Raw genomic sequence first — 19,145 nt, 5'->3', positions numbered from 1 at the left:
ATATTACTTCTTACCTGAAAGCCTCTGTGAGAAGTCTGTATACGAATATCTGCTTGGGTACTGGTGGCAGTTAACATTCTATATCTTCTTTGAACAGAAATTACAGTAGCTCTAAGGTGGAGGTAGTGTTTCCTTGTTTTAAAGCCTTTAAAATGCTTCTGAATAATAATGGCAGCCTCATTCTGTTTCTGAACTTGTTTCCTTGAGTTTATTTCCTGAAAAGTTGCCTGAACACAAATTTCTTCTTCCTTACAGGCTTTGTGTTGAAGTGTTTCTTGTTTCTTTTTATTTGCTCTGTATTTTTCTTGTATTACTTTCATAGCCCACTGAAGCTTTCTGTAGAAACAATACCGCCTATACCTTCTATATGCTCTTTGTATTATGACAGCAGCTCTGCGTTTTTCTCTTAAAATCTGTCTTGCTTTCATCCCTTTATAGGCAGCTTGAATGACCACAGCAGAATGCCATTGCCTGATCAAATTTTCTCTTTGCAGTTTTGTTGCTCTATATTTTCGATAATGTCGCTGAATTTGAATTGCAGCATGTTTCCAAGTCCTAAATGTAACATAGTTTCTGTGCATTCTGAATACTGCCTGGATCAAAGTAGCAGCCCTTCGCATTTCTTGTATCCTCTTTCTTACCATCCATCCTCTATAGGATGCCTGGATTTTAATAACTGCCTTCCGTAACTGAAGATACTGTTGTAAGTGATGTTTTGCACGATATTTTCTTTGAATCCAAATAACTGTTTTCTTAAGAGAGAGGAATTTTTTTCTCACCAATAGAGCTCTAAATTGTTTCTGAATAAGGATAGCAGCTAAATGCTTAGCTTTTAAATGTCTCCTAGCTTTCATTCCCCTAAAAGCAGACTGGATGCATATCACAGAATGCCTCAACTTGGTATACCTTTGAAGCTGTACATTTCTTTCCTTCACTGCTCTGTATCTTTGCTGTATTGTTTTTGTCACTTTCTTTAGTTTATTGAAATACGTTTGCTGCCTGTATCTTCTATAGTATGACTGAATGAGTGTTGCTGAGATTTGCATCTTTCTTAGAGCCTGTCTAACTCTTGCTCCTCTAAAACTTGCCTGAAGTGTACTAACAGCCTTCAAAATTGTCAGGTACTTTTCACGTTGAATTTTACCTTGATAATATGCTCTGTATCTTCTTTGAATTACAATAGCTGCTCTTCTCATTGCATGGTATCTTACTCTTGACTTATGCATTTTAAACATGGCTTTAATACTAGTGGCTGCCATGTGTAAGTGTTGAATATGTCTTCTTACTCTAATACCTCTATAAACAGCTTGGATTTTAATTGCTGCCTTCTTTAAATTAAGATATTGCTTATGTTGATGATTTGCATTTTTAATACTTCGATACCACCTCTGAATTACAATGGCTGAAGCCCTATAGGTTGCATATTTCTTTTGGGTTTTGTAAGCTCTATATTTAGACTGTATGGTGACTGCTGCTTTGTTGTGGTCCTTCATTCCTTTTCTTACTTTCATACCACGGTAGGCTGACTGTAAAGTTACTATAGCAGCTTTCTTTTTCAAATATAAATGACGTTCTTTTCTTCCAATGCTGTAAGCTCTATAATACATTTCAATGAGACGTATCGCATTCTTCATGATTTTCCATTTCTTTCGTTGCACATGCATTCTGTAGTATGACTGTATGATAACAGCACAGCTGTGCTGCTTTTGAATCTGTCTCCTCAGGGTTTTTCCTTTCCATGTGGACTGGAGCATCACTACTGCATTACGGAGTTTAATGTACTCCATACGTTGCTTTCTGCCTGCATTTAGTGCCCTTAGGTGTTGCTGAATGATGACTGTTGCTGTTTTTAACAATCTAAATTGTTTCTGGGCCTTGGTCATTCTAAAAACAGACTGAATTTTGATTGCAGCTTGATGCTCCTTTTGGACCTGCTTCCGGACTTTCCAGCCACGATAGGCAGACTGGAGGGAAAGCACAGCAGCCCTTGTCTTTAGAAAATCTCTTCTCATATCATAAACAAGCATGCATGCCCTGTACCATCTCTGAATCTTCACAGTAGACTGAAGCACAGATTGGTATTTTACCCTTTTACTGTAGCCTCTAAAAGCAGTCTGAATTGTAAGAGCAGCTATGGATTGTTGTTTGATTATTTGGCGTACTTTATAACCTCTGTAACCTGCTTGCAAGCAGGTAGCTGCTCTTTTGATTTGCAAGAAGTTGTTCCTTAGATTCACTTGTGCTTTGTATGCACGATAGTAACTCTGAATGACAACAATTGCTTTGTAGGTTTTCAGGTAGTGCTGCCGCAACTTTCTCATTCTGAAATAAGACTGCAGTGAAATAGCAGCTTTTCTTTGCAAGCTCATCTGCTTTCGGACCAGGTAGCCTCTACAAAAAGCCTGTAATGTGATGCAAGATTCACGCATCTGCATATATTCTTCTCTTTTCTGTGCAGTCATTTTTTGAGAACGATACCATTGCTGGATAAAGAGTGCTGCTTTTCTTACGTGTAAATATTGTCTACGTGCTTGTTTCATCTTGAAAATTGATTGAAATTTTATTGCAGAACTTTTTAGGCTCAGAAATTTCTTCCTGGAAATATAAGCACGATAGTATGATTGAATCTTTATAACAGATGTGAGGATATGAAGGAACATTTTCCTGGCCCGCATCCCTCTGTATGCAGACTGCAGAACAATGACAGCAGACCGTGTTTTCTTATAGGATGCTTGAACTTTCTTGGCTAAAATGTAAGCTCGGAAACGAGTCTGAATTACAATGGCCGCTTTTCTCATCTTCTTGTATTTCTGTAATTGTTGATGTTTTCTTATGTACGCTTGTAATTTTATAACACTGTTCTTAAGGTTTAAAAACCGAAATTTGTCCTGTCTCATTCTCCAGTATGACTGCAAAACACAAGCAGCCCTCATCTGTTTTTGTAAATTATGAGCTTTCATTCTCCTGAAAGCAGCCTGTAGTCGAATGGCTGCAGCTCTTTTCTGCAAATAGCTGGTCCGCTCAGTCCTTCCTTTCAGATAGGCCCTGTAGTACTTCTGGATTGTCAAGATAGACTTTATTTTTCTTTTGTATAATTTTTGGACTTGAAAGCACCGAAATCTTCTCTGAATGATAACAACACACGATCTAATATAAATGTATTTCTGCAGTTCCTTGTGCATTCTATACCATGATTGTATGACAATAGCAGACTTTTCTTTAGCTTGTTTTCTGAAGTGCCATTCTCTAAAAGCTCTCTGTAATACAACCACAGCTTTTATTTGCAGTTGCATTTTACGTCGCTTCCATCTTCTGAACCTAGCCTGGATTATAAGTACTGATGATTTTAGCATTTTATATCTTTCTTGATCCTGTTTTCTTCTTAAAGAAGCCCGCCAATGCCTCTGAATTGTAACTGTGGCCCAAAGACACCTTTTGTAAGCTGTAAGAGCAATTATCATTCTTATCCTTGACTGCAAGATGACTGAATAATATTTCAATTTCAGAAATCTTTTTCTAGCAGAATATCTTCTCCAATATCCCTGAAGAAAGGAAAAAAAAAAAAAATGATAAAGTAAAATAGACTCAGTTTTTTATACTTACCACTTTGGAAAATACCAACTTTTCTAACATTCTTTTTAAAAAATTTAAATTTTAATAGCTATTATATTTTTGCTAGACCCATAGCCTATTCAGAAACCTATTGCAACCCTTATTTACACTGCCTTTATATCACACTTGTAAGAAATATAAATAAATTTTGTACTATTAAAAGCAAAAGAAGCAAAAGAAAAATGCAGTAGCAATACTGGTTACCTACCGATTCTAAGTAATTTCCTATGAGTTTCTGAATCTTACCTGGTCTCTTATTTCACAGTTTTATAAACAGTTTATATAAGGCACCCTTTACCATCACATTATAGGCCTGATAAAATGAGCACATTTAAACCTCTGTATCCATGGGTTCTTCATTCATGGATTCAAACAACTGAAGATCAAAAATACTCCAAAATTCAAGACGAAAAGAAAAATGTGTACTAACCATCACAGGCTATTTCTTGTCATTTTTTCCCAAACAACAAAGTGCAACAACTATTTATGAAGTACATATTTACATTTTATAAGGCATTATAGATAATCGGGAAGATGTGGATGTGCGTAGGTGACATGCAAATACTACACTATTTATATAAAGAACTTAAGGATGCATAGGTTTGTTATGTTTGGGGGTACCAGAACTAATCTCAGATGGACAACAAGGGATACCTGTATAGGAGTTTAAGACACATGAGTTAAATCACTTCCACAGTTATCATTTTCATTAAGAATAAAATTACTTTGTCAGATTTAATATACATGGTTAAATGCAGAATAATGGAAATATTTGATAAGCAAAAATCTTTTATCTCTCAAAAAATGACTTATAATGTAACTGCTTAATTAATCTAAAGGTATGAAAACTCAACAAATGAGGTTGTCAAGTCTTAAGTTAATCCTAAATGATTCCAGGCTACTAGGGATCAAGCTCTAGATAATCTTGTAATAGCCTTGTCTGAAACACTCCAAACACAGCTAAGATTGGGGTAAGGGGTTGTTTCTTCCTTTTACATCTACAGTTTTTTCTTACATAAGTAAAGCAGCTGAGGACTGGTTAAAGCTAGCTCTCCTACAGCACTGCCATGGTGCATGCAGCTACCCTTGGCCCAGGCACACCTATCCAAGGGTGAGGAGGGATGGAGAGAACAGGTGCAGCCTGCCAATTCCTGTAAGTTTCACTACTTTCCATCTCTAGTATGCGAGGTTCCGCTCTTAGTCTTCAGCCTAAGAATGACGTGAGCATCATATTATATTTCTTACCATGAAGAAATGTGTAATAATATGTATCTAAATGCAATCAAGATTATTTGTGCAACAGGACTTGTAAAAATGTAAGCTCTTCATAAATATAAGGTATTATTAAGCTGCCATTATAGAAATAAGAAAGTAGACGAAAATAGTAGCCAGAGCTATAAAATCATTTTTTTCTAACTCCAAGTATTTGTTTATATAAAACCCTCAAACTAACAACTTTTAGAGTCAAAGAAGACTTTTTTTATACTTTCTTCTAAATTACTACTACTAACCTGCTACTGAAACATTAATTTTTGTTTAAATGGAAGATAAGTTCATTTTTTTCTAACAACTTTCCTTACTACAATAACAATTTTATCACCACTATGATATATTTATTTAAAATAAATAGCTTTTACATTGGAGTATAAGTGTATAGTTTTCTCATCTAAATGTTACAAATCTGCATTCCATATTCACTTATAGAAAGGCATGCTTATGTTATATGAGGTTTTCCATAGTTACACTGCATACAACAAAAATTGAAAAGAGGACTTAGATTTTAATCACAATATTATGGTATATTAGCAAATATAGTAAAAATTTTTGGACTATAACATCATTCGTATTAGCAGCAAAAAAATGAAATACTGTCTAGTTGAAAAATATATAGAATATCTGTAGGAATAAAAATTCAAAATGCTCATGAAAGAGCAGAGTTTAGAAGATCTAAATAAGTAGATACACCATGTTAATGTATATGAACTCTCAATATTATTAAGATGTCAATTCTTCCTATTTGATTTAATACAATCTGCCCTAATCCCATCTCATTATTTTAATATCAGCAAATTGATTCTCTTATTTAGAAGTGAAAGACCTAAAATAGTCAAAGTGATATTGATCAACAAAGTTAGAGGACTAAAATTATCCACTGCTAAGATTTATTATGAAAATATTGTAATCAGGCTAGGGATATAGCTTAGCAGCACAAGTGCCTGCTTGGCCAGCGCAAAGTTGTGAGTTCAATCCCCGGTACCCCCATGCAAAAAAAACCCAAATAAAAACAAAAAAACCCTACTGTAATCAACACAATGTAGAACTGGCAAAAGAACAACAAATAAATCAGTGGAATAAAGAGCCTAGATATGGATACCTGACAGAGGAACAAAGACAATTACTGAGAAAGTGCACCACTTTAACATACTGTGGTAAAACAAATCACCATATGCAAAAATAGTAAATCTAGAATCCATTTCTTTCCATTAACAGAAACTAAATGAATTGAGTAATAGATGTAAAATACAAAACTGTAAAAACTGCTGGAGGAGGCTGGGCATGGTAGCACATGCCTGGAAGCACAGTATTCTAGCAGGCTAAAGTAGAAGGATTGTTAGTTTGAGCTCAGTGGGGGCCAGGGATACAGCTCAATGGCATAAGCACCTCCCTGCCAAGCACAAGGTCCCGTGAGTTTGATTCCCAGTACAAATAAATAAATTAAATTAAATTAGGGTAAGTCTAGGAATGTAGCTTCTGAAAGGTAACAGTACAAACTCTAAATGCTTTTGGGTTTGGCAATGACTTCTTAGACACAATGCCAACAGAGTAGTATCTGTGAAAGAAAAATTAATCAGCTAGACATTATTAAAATTAAAAAGGCCTGCTCTGTAAAAGACACAGAAAAGCCTATATTACAAACATTAAAAGAATAAAAATAACCATAGACTGGAAAAAGTATTTTATAAAATGCATATCTAATAAAACAATTCTTAAATCTCAATACTAAAAACTCAAAGAATTTAAAAATGATCAAAAGATAAAAGTAGAGCAGACACCTTACATGGGATGAATAAGCATATGAAAAGATGTTTCATAACTTGCTCTCAGGAACTGCAAACTGAGAGGGCAACATGACCCACTGCACAGGCACTGGAACGTCTCCATCCCAAATCACTACAACATCAAGTGCTAGGAAGCAACTGAAGCTCTCCTGCATTGCAGGTAGGAATGTGAAATAGTCCAGCAATTTTCAAAGACAGTTTGGCAATTTCTAAAAGCAAAAAATAGTCTTACAACTCAACAATAACATTCCCAGATACAAAGTACCTAAAAGTTCACACAAAAATCTATACGGAAATGCTTACTCATGCTTTATATTAATAATATCCAGAAATTAAAAGCAATTGAGATGTCTTTTAATAGATGAATGAATAAAAACTGTAGCACATCAATACAATGAAATATTATTTAGTAATTTAAAAAATGAGTTATTGGGCTGGGAATTTAGCTCAGCAGCCCAAGTGCTTGCCTGGCAAGGACAAAGTTGTGAGTTCAATTCCTGGTGTCAAAAAAATAAAATGAGTTACTAAACCAGGAAAAGACACTACTTTACAAACATATTGCCAAATGAAAACAGCCAGTCTAAAAAGTTTATATACTGTCTGATCCTAACTATATAAAACATTTAGAAAAATCTACATTATAAAGTGAAAAAAGCAGTAGTTTCCAAAGGGCAGGGGAAGAGGTGAAAGAGAAAAGAATGAATAGGAAGAACAAAGGAGTTATAGGAGGTAAAACTATCCAGGAGGTTAACATAATGGTAGACACATTACATGTATTCACTTAACCCACTGAACAAGACTATACAAAAACATAAATCCTCATGTAAACTACACATTTTAGAATATTGACCTGTAATTTAGTTTAAAAATGTATTACTAAAATGAAAAAAAAAAAAAAAAAAAAACACCAAACCGGAGCCCCAGAAACCTGCGAGCCAAAGAAAAGAGGAAGACAACAGTACAAAACTTCTATGAAATATTGATATAAATCTTTCCAAATGTAATAAAGATCACACATTCAAAGAATTCAGTGAACCTTAAGGAAGATAAGTTCAAAGAAATCCATAGTGATATATAATGTAATCAAGCTGCTGAATATTAATAATAAAGAATCCTTAAAAAGTAAACATATTTTACCTATGAAAATAATCTGAATAACAAAGTTTCAAAGACCAGAGAGAACAGATAAAACATTTTTAATCTGCTAAAAAAAACCCCTGCAAACTACCAAAAAATTATCTTTCATGAATAAACATGAAAAAGTCATTTTTGAGGAAAAGAAAACTAAACGAATTTGTAATATCAGAAATAAAAGCAAATCAGCAGAAATGCAAAATACCTGTATAAATATACTAGAATATCATGTATTTGATTTTTAATGTCCATAAAAGTCATAAATAGCACAACTTCAATAAAAACATGATAGTAGAGGCTACGTAAAGGGACCAAGATAGTGGTAGGTTATTCACAATACACCTAGAGTTCTAAAATACTGATTCTAAGGGGGATAAAAAGCTGTACATACTATAACTCCTATAGCAACCACTAAAAATCATAAAGAATGAAAAAGAAAATGAACTGAAAATACTAAAATATGTTCAAATCACTGAAACAACAGAAAAGAAGAAAAAGAAAGATGAAGCACAGGTAAGACTCAGAAAACACACACACAAAACGTATCAACACCTGAGTTATGAATGGTCTAAGGCAATAATTAAAAGACATTTTCAGGGTTGGGGATGTAGTAGACTATCCGTTGACCATGTATGAAGCCCCGGGTTCAATACTAGTAGTACTGAGGGAAAAAATGCAAATAAAAAACTGTATGCTATCTACTAAAAACAGTTACAATAATATGAGCAGATAAAAAGTAAAAGGAGGATGGAGGAGCACAAGGATGACAGAGTGGGAACAGGAGAAAAAGAGCCTCTCTGAGAGTCACCATCCAGACGCTAGAATCCAGCAAAGTTAGGAGGACAAGAAGGACGGAAGTGGGTCCCCTGGACCCAGGAAGGATCTGAAGCATCCATTGAAGCCCACAAAAAGAGAAACTTGAGCAAAGAAGGAGGAGGTGGCTGGGGAGGCCTTCCCCCCGAGATGAGACTCACTGCACGGGAGGAGTGGCTCAAACCTGCCGACACGCGGCTGGCAACCCAAGAGGCCTCCACAGGGAGATGCAGCAATGGAGGGGAGCAGCAGGTATGAAGGACTGCACCGGCTGGTGCTGAGTGCTGAGTGCTGAGAGATAGTGCTCCCACACAAGAGGCTAACGACTCACAGCTTCTGCCAGCTCCATCTAGCGGCTCCAGCTGGGTTCAGACCCACAGAAGGTGCATGGACAGGTGCAAACCAAATGAGTCTGGTCTCAGCCAGAAAGTACAGGCTCGCTGAAATTATCTACTCCCCGCCTAAAAGGTACTGCTGGCTTCCTGGGATAGATGCACACAGATCGGGACTCTGTCTCCACAGGTTGAGTACCAGACAAACCTAGAAGAGGTCTTTCTCTTTTTCTTTTTCTCTAGTTTGCTTTTGTTGTGGTGGCGGGGGCTTTGTGTCTGTTTTTTATTGTTTGTTTTCAATTTTTTCTCTTTCACTGTTTCAGCTTCTTTTTCTGTTGAGTGCAAATGTGTTTAGCCTCTTTGAGGTTGTGGTTCTGTTCTGTCCTTTCCTCCACTCTTTTGCACCAGCTTCCCAAAGTTAGCATGACCCCCCTTTGTCCTCTAGCCTTACTTGTACTCTCTTTCTCTTCTTAAGCTTCTCTATTTTCTTCTTAAACCATTTTAAATTTTAACCCCTGAGGGAAAAATTGACATATTAAGGACTTGCATACTGCATATAATTTCCTGATGTGTTTTAGATTTTGTTATTTAACCACAAATCTAGCTCATACAGTTAAAAGTGACAAATTAATGCTTAGCTCACTTGGTCATTTTCTAGGTTGTGTTAGATGTTACTAGTATCATTGTAGCCAGAAGTGATACAAATACTCTAAATAGCTGTTCTTCCTAGTATTCTGTTACTGAGATTGACTAAGGTCACAGAAAATATTAAGGCATAGTGCCAAAGAACTAAGGACTGGGTCAAATAAGTACCAACTTCTCATCTCCAACGAATTGAAGAGGTAGGATCTTGCAACAGACTCAAAACCCAAAAACCAACTACAACTGGAAGATAGAGAAACAGTCATTATATAAAGATCCTAAATACTAGCAATAAAGCAACTTGCCATAGATAATTTACAAGCATTACCCCAGGAATTAAGCTGAAAAAAAAAAAAAAAAAAAAAAAGAAAGAAAGAAAGAAAGAAAGAAAGAAAAAGAAAATGAGAAGATACTTAAACAAAATACAACACCAGACATCCAGTTCACCCGCAAACCCGGGGTGGGAATGAGGTGGAATAATCTGAACGCCTCTCACCTAGCCTCTCTGAAGTAGCAACAACAACACAGTTGAATGAAGCTCTAGAAAAATCAAAACAGAAATAATCTCTCAAATAACTGCAGATATGGAATCCACAATAAAGATCATGCTTAGTGATGCTAGAGCAGATATAGACAAAAAATAGATAAGCTTAAGAAAATTACGGAAGTGATGAATGTTCAGCATAGAAAAGAAATGGAACCCATAATACATATTCAAGCAGATACCCAGGAGGACAAAAATCCCATTGAAAGTAATTGCAGCTGAATAAGCCAATGTGAGGACAGGATCTCAGATATAAAAGACAGGCTTGCAGTTAGCTATCATGAAAAGAAAGATGTCTCAAAAATAGCACAGTACCATGAGAAATCAACTCAGCAGTTACAAGATGAAGAAAAGAAAACTAACAAGATTAATTGGAGTCAATGAAAAAGCAGGAGATAGCACAAATAATATTAAAAAAACTGTTCATAGATGTCAAGACAGAAAACTTCCCTGATAGACAAAAAGAATTTCACATGCAAATAAGTGAGGCATATAGAATCCCAATTAGCCACAACCAAAAAATACCTGCAGCCAGTCAAGATTCCAGAAATTCAACACAAGACCAGAATCTTAAAAGGTGTTAGGGAAAAAGAAACAAATCACCTACAAAGGAAAGCCCATCAGAATCACAGCTGACTCTTTCAGCACAAACCTTCAAGTCAAGGAGAGTTTGGAGTTAAATATTTCAAGTTCTAAAGGAAAAGAACCTTCACAACCCAAATTGATGCACCTATAAAACTATATTTCAAAACTGATGGAGAAATAAGAAACTTTCATGACAAAGAGTTTTCAGGAAATCTATAACCACCAAACCAGCACTCCAAATTGTTTTGAAGGAAGTTCTAAAAAGAGGTAACAAGGACTACAACTCCATGAACTCAACAGAAGGAATCTACCACACAAGGTAAACAAACAGAGGTAGGGGAAAAAAAGGGGGGGGGGCAATAACAGGAAAATAACATGACAAGGATAAGTTGATATATATCAGAAATAACCATCAATGTTAATGGTCTCATTTCACCAACCAAAAGACACAAACTGGAGAATGGATCAAGAAACAAAATCCAATAATATGATGCACACAAGAAAAACACTTAATTCAAAAAGAAACCATAAAGTCAAAGGCTGAAAAAAGTACTCCATGCATCAGAAACCCAGAAAAAAGCAGGGGTAGCTATACTATTTGCAGACAAAGTGGATTTCAAGCTGAGACTGATTAAGAGAGAAAAAGAAGGTCACTACATCCTTGTAAAGGGAAAAATCCAAGAAGAATCTGTAACAATCATGAATAAATATGCAACAAATACCAGTGCACCCAACTATATAAAACAAATACTAATGGGCATGAATAATCAAACAAGCACTAATACAAATTGTTTCGGATGATCTCAATACCACACTGTCACAAAAAGACATTAATCAATTAGATGAAAAAATCAACAATGAAATATTAAAACTGAACAAAATTTTGAACAAATGGACTTGGTATATGCCTACAAAGTATTGTACTCCACAACATCAGAATATACATTCTTCTCAGCTGCACATAGAAAATTCTCCAAAATAAACTACATACTAGCTCAAAGGCAAAGGAATTGAAATTATCCCATGCATATTATCAGATAATAGTGCAATGAAATTGGAAATCAATGGCAAAACAAACCACAAGAACTTCATAAACACATGGAATTAAATAGCACCTTTCTGAACAACCAACTGGTCACAAAGGAAATAAAAGAAGGAATTAGACAGTTATTACAATTGAATGATAATGACAATACAACATAGCAGAACTTATGAAAGTAGTCTTTTTTTTTTTTTTTTTTAATTTAAGAGGAAAAAGAGAAAAACACAAAACAAACCAAAGCGGCGTAAGGGTACACGCAATACAGAACTACAAAACAAAACAAAACAAAACGAAACAAAAAACCATAACAGTAAGAAATTACCTGCTAGTAGATTACACACTATTTTCTTGAAAATAGTTCCTCAAATCACAGTATCAAAGAACACAAGGTGGACATTCAAACAGGGAGACTGCAAACAGCTGTGTTCAATGTTCCAAAAACATTGATAAAGTCAGCTATTTAACACCCCCAAACACACTTGCTGTTATATCCGTTAGAGCTCTTTTTCTTTTTTTTTTTTTTTCCCTCTCTTTTTTACAACAAAATTTACACATCTTGGATTTTAAAGTAGTCTTGAGAGGTCAATTTATAGTAAATAGGCATATCAGGAAAACAGAGCAAGTGCAAATAAACAACTTAATGGTGAAAGTTCATCGAAGGAGGAAATTATAAAGAGCAGAAATTAATACATTGAAGACAAAAAATACAAAGAACCAATGAATTTAGTTCTGTGAAAGATTAAAAATTGACAAACTTTGCTAACAGACTTAATTAATCTTATCAAAAAAGGAAAGACTCAAATCCATGCAATTAAGAATAAAAAGGGGTAAAATCATAATAGACCTTATAGAAATCCAGAAGATCATCTATATCTACTTTGAAAACTTGCATTCTATTAAGATGGAAAAATGCAAAAGAAATGGCCAGATTCTTAGATACATAAGAATTACCAAATCTGAGTCAAGAAGATATAAAAATCTTAAATAAACCAAAATCAATCAGGGAAATTGATATTGTAATTAAAAACTTACCAGCAAAGTCCAGACCCTGACAGATTCTCTGCTGAATTCTACATGAAATTTAGAGAAGACTTAAGACCACTACTTCTCAAACTTCTTAATAAAACTGAAAGGGAAGCAATACCCCCAAATTCATTGCTGGAAGCAAGCATTATCCTGTACCAAAACTGGAGAAGGGCTCAGCTAAGAAAGAGAATTATAGGCCAATCTCCCTAAGGAACATAGATGAAAAAATCCATAATAACATCCAGAATGCAGCAAATCATCAGACCATGACCAAGTAGGATTCATTCCAGAGATACACAGATGGTTCAACATATGTAAATCAATAAATGTAATACACCATATTAACAGAGCCAAGGACAAAAATCACATGATCATCTCAATAGACGCAGAAAAAGCTTTTGACAAATTTCAGCATTTATTCATGATAGAAACTCTACAGAAAATTGGAATAGATGGTCTTTACTTCAATCTGATAAAAGCCATCTATAACAAACCATCAACCAACATGATACTAAGTAAAACTGAAAGTTTTCTCTCTAAAATCAGGAATCATACAAGGATGTCTACTGTCTTCACTCTTACTCAACATAGCCCTGGAAACTTTAGCCAGAGCAATTAGAATGACAAAACAAATGAAGACAGGAAAAGAAGTCAAATTAGCATTATTTACAGGAGATACTATACATAGAAGACCTCCAAAAACTCCATTTAAATACTGCAAAATTTAATAAGCAAATTTAGTAGCATATCTGGATACAGAGTCAACACTCACAAATCGATAGCCTCTCTGTTCACAAATAACAAACTCATTGAGAGAAAACAGGGAAACAACATTTTTCACAATAGCATCCAAAAAAATGAAATAACTAAGAATCAAACTAAAGAAGGACGTAAAAGATCTCTACATTGAAAACTACAGTACTCTGAAGAAGGGGATTGAAGAGGATATCAGAAAAGGGAAAGATAACCCTTGATCTTGAATAGGAAGAACCAAAAAACCGGATCCAAAGATCAGCAGAACAGATTAAAAGATGCAGAAACAACTCCAGACATAATAAATCACCTTATCTTTAACAAAGGTGTCAAACACCCTTTAATAAGGGGTGCTAGAAAAACTGGCTGTGTACATGTTGAAGATTAACATTGGACCCATATATTTCACCATATACTAAACTAAATTCAAAATGGATTAAAGATCTGTTACAACAGAAACATTAAATCTGCTGGAAGATATAATATGTAAAAATATGGTGTAGGCAAAGACTTTATGCTTACTCAAGCACATTAACCAATCTCATAAATGTAATAATGACCAATGAAAGAATCTAGACAAATTTATCCAAAATTCCAAGAACAGGCAACAAAACTATACTATTTAAAGACGATGAATAGAAAAAAACACATAGTTAGCATAAATTAGCTAAGGGTGTTGTACCAGGAGAGTTAACTGATTGGGAAATGTCTTCAAAGAAGCTATCGTATACTGTTTCTTGGCCCAGGTGGTTTCAAAAAACATTTGGTTTTATATTCTGTGTGAAATTTTCTGTCTATCTGCAACATTTCATGATTTTAAAAATTTCAAAAAAAAAAAGACAATTTATTAAATCAGAATCTCCCATTTATCAATTTTGGTGGCCCAAACCAAAAACTTTCAAATTTGTAAAACAGATAAAATTTATGGTGTGAAGTTTCAATGTGATTTACCAGGGGTTAACTTAAATACGACACATCTCTGAGCTGGCAATGTAGCCTGTGGTAGAACACCTGTTGAATGCCTCAAATTTGATTTCCTGTACCACAAAAAATTAAAAAAATGAATAGCACACATCTCTAATGTTATTAAAATAGAATATTAATTTACAAAGATGTTAGGAACATGACTACTATATAAAGTAGATATAATGCATATTCTTTACTTCAAAGAAAAATAATGTAGGCATTCTACTGGCTAATTATAAGCACTATTTCTGTTACACACCATCAAAATGCACTAGAGAAGAAATGTACATTTGTCCTGAAAGAAAAGTTTCTGTTTCTCAGTGAATATAAAAAGGAGAGCTTGGTTAGGTCAGAGATATGGACCTACAAAGCAGAATGCTATAGTATGCCAGCCTGTCCTACGGAGATGAAGATTACAAGTCTCTAATATAAAACAAAGATCGCAAGAGGTATGGAATTAGAATATTTCTCTTTCAGAGCAAAGAAGGCATATGAGTCATGTTTCAGTCTTATGCTGAATACAGCATGGTTTTACAAGTAGCAAGATGTTAAGTATTTGTTAAATTAAGCACCAATAAACCCTTCGGATCAGCACATTCCACATCCTGAATTCAATAAACTACCCATGAAGATATGTAAAGAATAATGACTGTGTCTTGCCTGAACTGAACTTTAACAAACTTTCTGCTTATCATAATTCCACAAGCAAAACAATGTTACAACTGTTGACATTCACACTGCCTTAGGTATTATAAATAATACAGATGAAATGTGAGTTACACAGGAAGCTACAATAGGTTATATGCAAATGTACTACTTTACATAGGGATTGAACATCACACATCTGGGCATCCAAGAGGCAGATTTAGAAACTTGTCAGTTACCTAGGAGCAACTGTATTAAAGAATCCTAAAACATACCTATTAAAAAACTTATATTATGCCTTCTACCTTTAAAAATGTAGTTTTTAAACGTTTCAAGTTTAAAAATTAGTCCAGGATACTATACCTGAATAACTGATGCTGATTTATTTTGAATTTTTTCCAGTTTTTCCCTTCTTAACATTAACAATCTTCTCTGTGCTAAGACTCTTCGCCAACATTTCTGAATGATCAGTGCTGCATTAACCTTCTTCTTTAGTCTTCGTTTAGCCAGAAAACTGATTACAGATGATTGAATAATTCTTGCAGCTTTGTCTCTCTCCTTTAAACACAACAAAAAAGCACCTGTGAATTAAATACTTAATTATTAAGACTTTAAATTATTCTTTGTAAGATATTTATTAAGAATTAATCAAACTGATCGTGCAAATAAATCACCCCATCTTCCTCCCATATTTTGTGTTCACAGTTGGAAATCACTCCTTCTGGGCATGTTGAAAGGGCCGACAGGTGGGCTTGTAGATTTATTGGCATGGTAAAACAAAGATTCCTAATAGTCTACAAGAAAGGCCACAGATGTGTTTTACTTACCATAAATCACCAGGAAACAAGATAAAAAGGAATTTAAGTATAATAAGGTATATTTTTCAGATTTGGGTACAGTAAATTTATGCTTGACTTTTAGAAAAGGGATGGAATGTATAAAAATGATTTGCAGTATAAGATAGCATCATTTTATTAAAATGGAACAAAGCAATTCACAAAAGGGCAAAAATGAAATGCCACTTCCTTTATTATAATATACAGGATGGCTATTGAGACTCAAGAGAAGAAAGTACGGTCTGGGTTTTGCGAAGTGGTTCTGGACTCGACCAACCGCACCAGCCTTAAGAACACTAGAGATCAGTTTCCTTCATGTCTCTATTTCCATTCCTTCTAAAAATGAACCACCAACAATAATACATTTTATATCCAGCACCATTTCAAACAATTCATAAATTACACATCTGAACCTTGTAAGAGCTAATGAACAGATACTATGTTATGAACCCAAGAAAACTGAGGCAAAGAAGTCAAATGGCTTATAAGTCTACTGGCAATGCAGCCAGGATTTGAACCCGGTCATCTGATTTCAGAAACCATGCCCTTAATCACTTTGTTAATATTCTGTAATGCTAAATGTGTCACTTGATCTGAACTGGAAACTAGAATATGAGTTATTTCCTCTTGTGGGAAAGGACAACTTATAGAATATCTGACAACCTTGTATGCTGCTGTCTGGGACGATCTCCTATCAAGATTCTAATTATTAATAAATAACAATCAGCGGATGTTATCTGTGTGTAGTACCTACATAGTACAAGAACACCTATGAAAAAGATCAAACTGTTATTCTGAAACATGAAAAATGTAATCAATACACTGAAACAAATGCTAAAGAATGTTAAGGGACATAGAGTGGATCACTCCACTGAGCAGAAAAAGACTAGACAATTTTAAAACTAGACTTGCAGAATTAAGTATAGTAAATTGATTAAATCATCTAACATCATTGTTAGTATCCCTAAAAAAACCTATGGTCTTTAGGGCTACAGAGATTCAAGTTAAAATTATACCCTTATTAACAAAAGTAAATGAATGAATGAATGAATAAATAAATAAAATAACATTTTAAAACTGATATTTCAGAACTATATAGTATTTGGGTCGAGCCACTTGATTTTAAGTGGATAGTATACATATTAATTACAATAATGAAGTAAAAAATAAAACCTGAATAACAGCTGTATTATGATAATGTTTATAGCTTACTAGGACAGCATCTTTGGGCGCTTGTGGCTTATGCCTCAAATACAAAATGATATAACTGGATGTTAGTGTAATTGTGTAAGAAAGAGAACACGACTATGAGGAGATAGGAGAGAAGCAGTGGGCAGATTGGAGAGAAGGTTAATCATAGATACACAAGTTTCTTTTCATTTACCCTTTCAAAAAAACTGGAACTTTCTACTCTCCATATTAAAAGAATCAAAAAGGCTACCAGCCAAAGCCAAGAAACCTATACAGTAAACAGCTGACTAACACAAAGCTACCTGAGGCAGAAAATGAAGCAGAATATATACATTTTGATGAACATTGGATTCTATAATTTGAAAATTCACTAACACATAAAAAGGATCAATCAAATAACTTAAGGACTGATCAGAAGGACAGTTTTCCCTGAAAACTTTTGAAGATCAATTCTCATAGATGCTTCCAACAGTACATTATTCTTCAATTTGTGGGAAATGCTTCAGTTTGTGCAGAACTTGAGAAACAGGTAATACAAGACAGCAGAGAAGATGTTTTTTGAGTATAAGACTTTCTATTTCTCAAAAGTTGTGACGAGGACATGGAGTAGGCAAGAGCAAATCACTACAATTGGTGTTATTTCCAAGTCAAATATAGCATGAGAAAATACATGTTTGATCCTAAAATTTAGCTGTTTTAGACAACTATTAGGAATTTGACCATAAATGCACTGTAATTCAAAATTGAGCAATATTAGATAGAGTATATTTCTGAAATATATATGATAAAGTTTTATTAAACGATAGTTTTATTTGATTTTTTTCCAAATAAATAAATACATTATTAGTGAAGGGGATAAGGAGATGAAAGGATCAAAATAATTTGCTCATCTTGATCAAGAAAACCATTTACTATATTCTCAAAACTGGAATTTTTCACCAGGCATGGAGGCACATCCTGTAATCCTAGTACCCTAGGAGGGTGAGGTAGCAGAATTAGACAACTTAGCAAGATTCTGTCTCAAAATAAAAAATAAAAATAGGGATGCAGATGCACTCAGTTTGAAGGACCTGGTTTCAGTCCTTGTTATCACCACCTCCCCAAAATTATTTTTCTCAAAACCCGGAGTGGGGGATATTTTACACTATGCTATGCTATGCACATGTTATTTTATGCTATGTTATGCAAAGTTGGGTTCACGGAGACAATAAGTAACATTTTTATTTCTGCACACAGTACCTAAATATTATAAAAAATAAAACCATGGAAACCAAAGTACCATTTTTAAAACTAATAAAGAATAAGCTGGAAGATGGTTTCATGACAAACAAAATGCTCTTAATTATTGCAAATTCAAACAATTGATGCCCAGGTCCACATGGCGCAAGTGGAGGATAGGCCTCACAGAGCACAACAGAAAAAATTACTTCCAAATTCCTGCTCTCTGGATCCAGATACTCCTATGGAAAGAAAGGAAGGGCTGAGTCAAGCATCTCTAGTTTATTTTTCGCAAGTTACAAAGCAGGTAAGTTACTCCTTTTCCTCTGGAGCAGACAAGTGAAAGGGTAGAGCACAGGTTGTAAGATACATCAAGGAGGAAGCCGTAGCAAGTGAAGGGAAATATCCCTTCCCACCCCAAAATATATACAAACAATTTTAAATGTATCTCAATCAATTCATATATTTGTAAAAATGTAAAATACACATAAGGATTAATCAACCAATATCTTAAGAAATACAACTCGAGTTATAATGTTTTTGCTTTCCAGGATTACCTGAAGGTGTTTTAGATCTCTTTTTATTTTATACTTTCTCCATGTTGTCTGTATAAGTCGAGCAGCTCGTATTTCTTTACGAAGATCCAAAAGCCGTGCACAAAGAAATGACAAATACATAATAACCACCTAAAAGCAAACACGAAAGATGAAAACAGAGCAACAGAGAACATACAACTTGCTATCAGTC

At 34.5% G+C, this 19,145-nt stretch overlaps 1 protein-coding gene across 1 annotated transcript in view; it reads right to left on the bottom strand.

The window, feature by feature from the left end:
- Aspm (assembly factor for spindle microtubules) overlaps positions 1–19,145 on the bottom strand; it is a 55,187-nt gene that overhangs the window by 13,768 nt on the left and 22,274 nt on the right. Inside the window, exons 16-18 of the mRNA XM_013158077.3 lie at positions 18,956–19,084; positions 15,517–15,711; positions 15–3,542 (exon numbers count right to left, since the gene is read on the bottom strand). Of these exons, the coding sequence (XP_013013531.1) occupies positions 15–3,542; positions 15,517–15,711; positions 18,956–19,084 (3,852 nt within the window). The remainder of the gene's footprint in view (positions 1–14; positions 3,543–15,516; positions 15,712–18,955; positions 19,085–19,145) is intronic.

Source organism: Cavia porcellus, unplaced genomic scaffold (genome assembly GCF_034190915.1).
Source record: "Cavia porcellus strain 051 isolate PalLab524CR breed Dunkin Hartley unplaced genomic scaffold, mCavPor4.1 scaffold_29, whole genome shotgun sequence".
Classification (NCBI taxonomy): domain Eukaryota; kingdom Metazoa; phylum Chordata; class Mammalia; order Rodentia; family Caviidae; genus Cavia; species Cavia porcellus.
The sequence above is the reverse complement of the archived record's forward strand: the minus strand, read 5'-3'. Positions and strand labels throughout refer to the sequence as shown.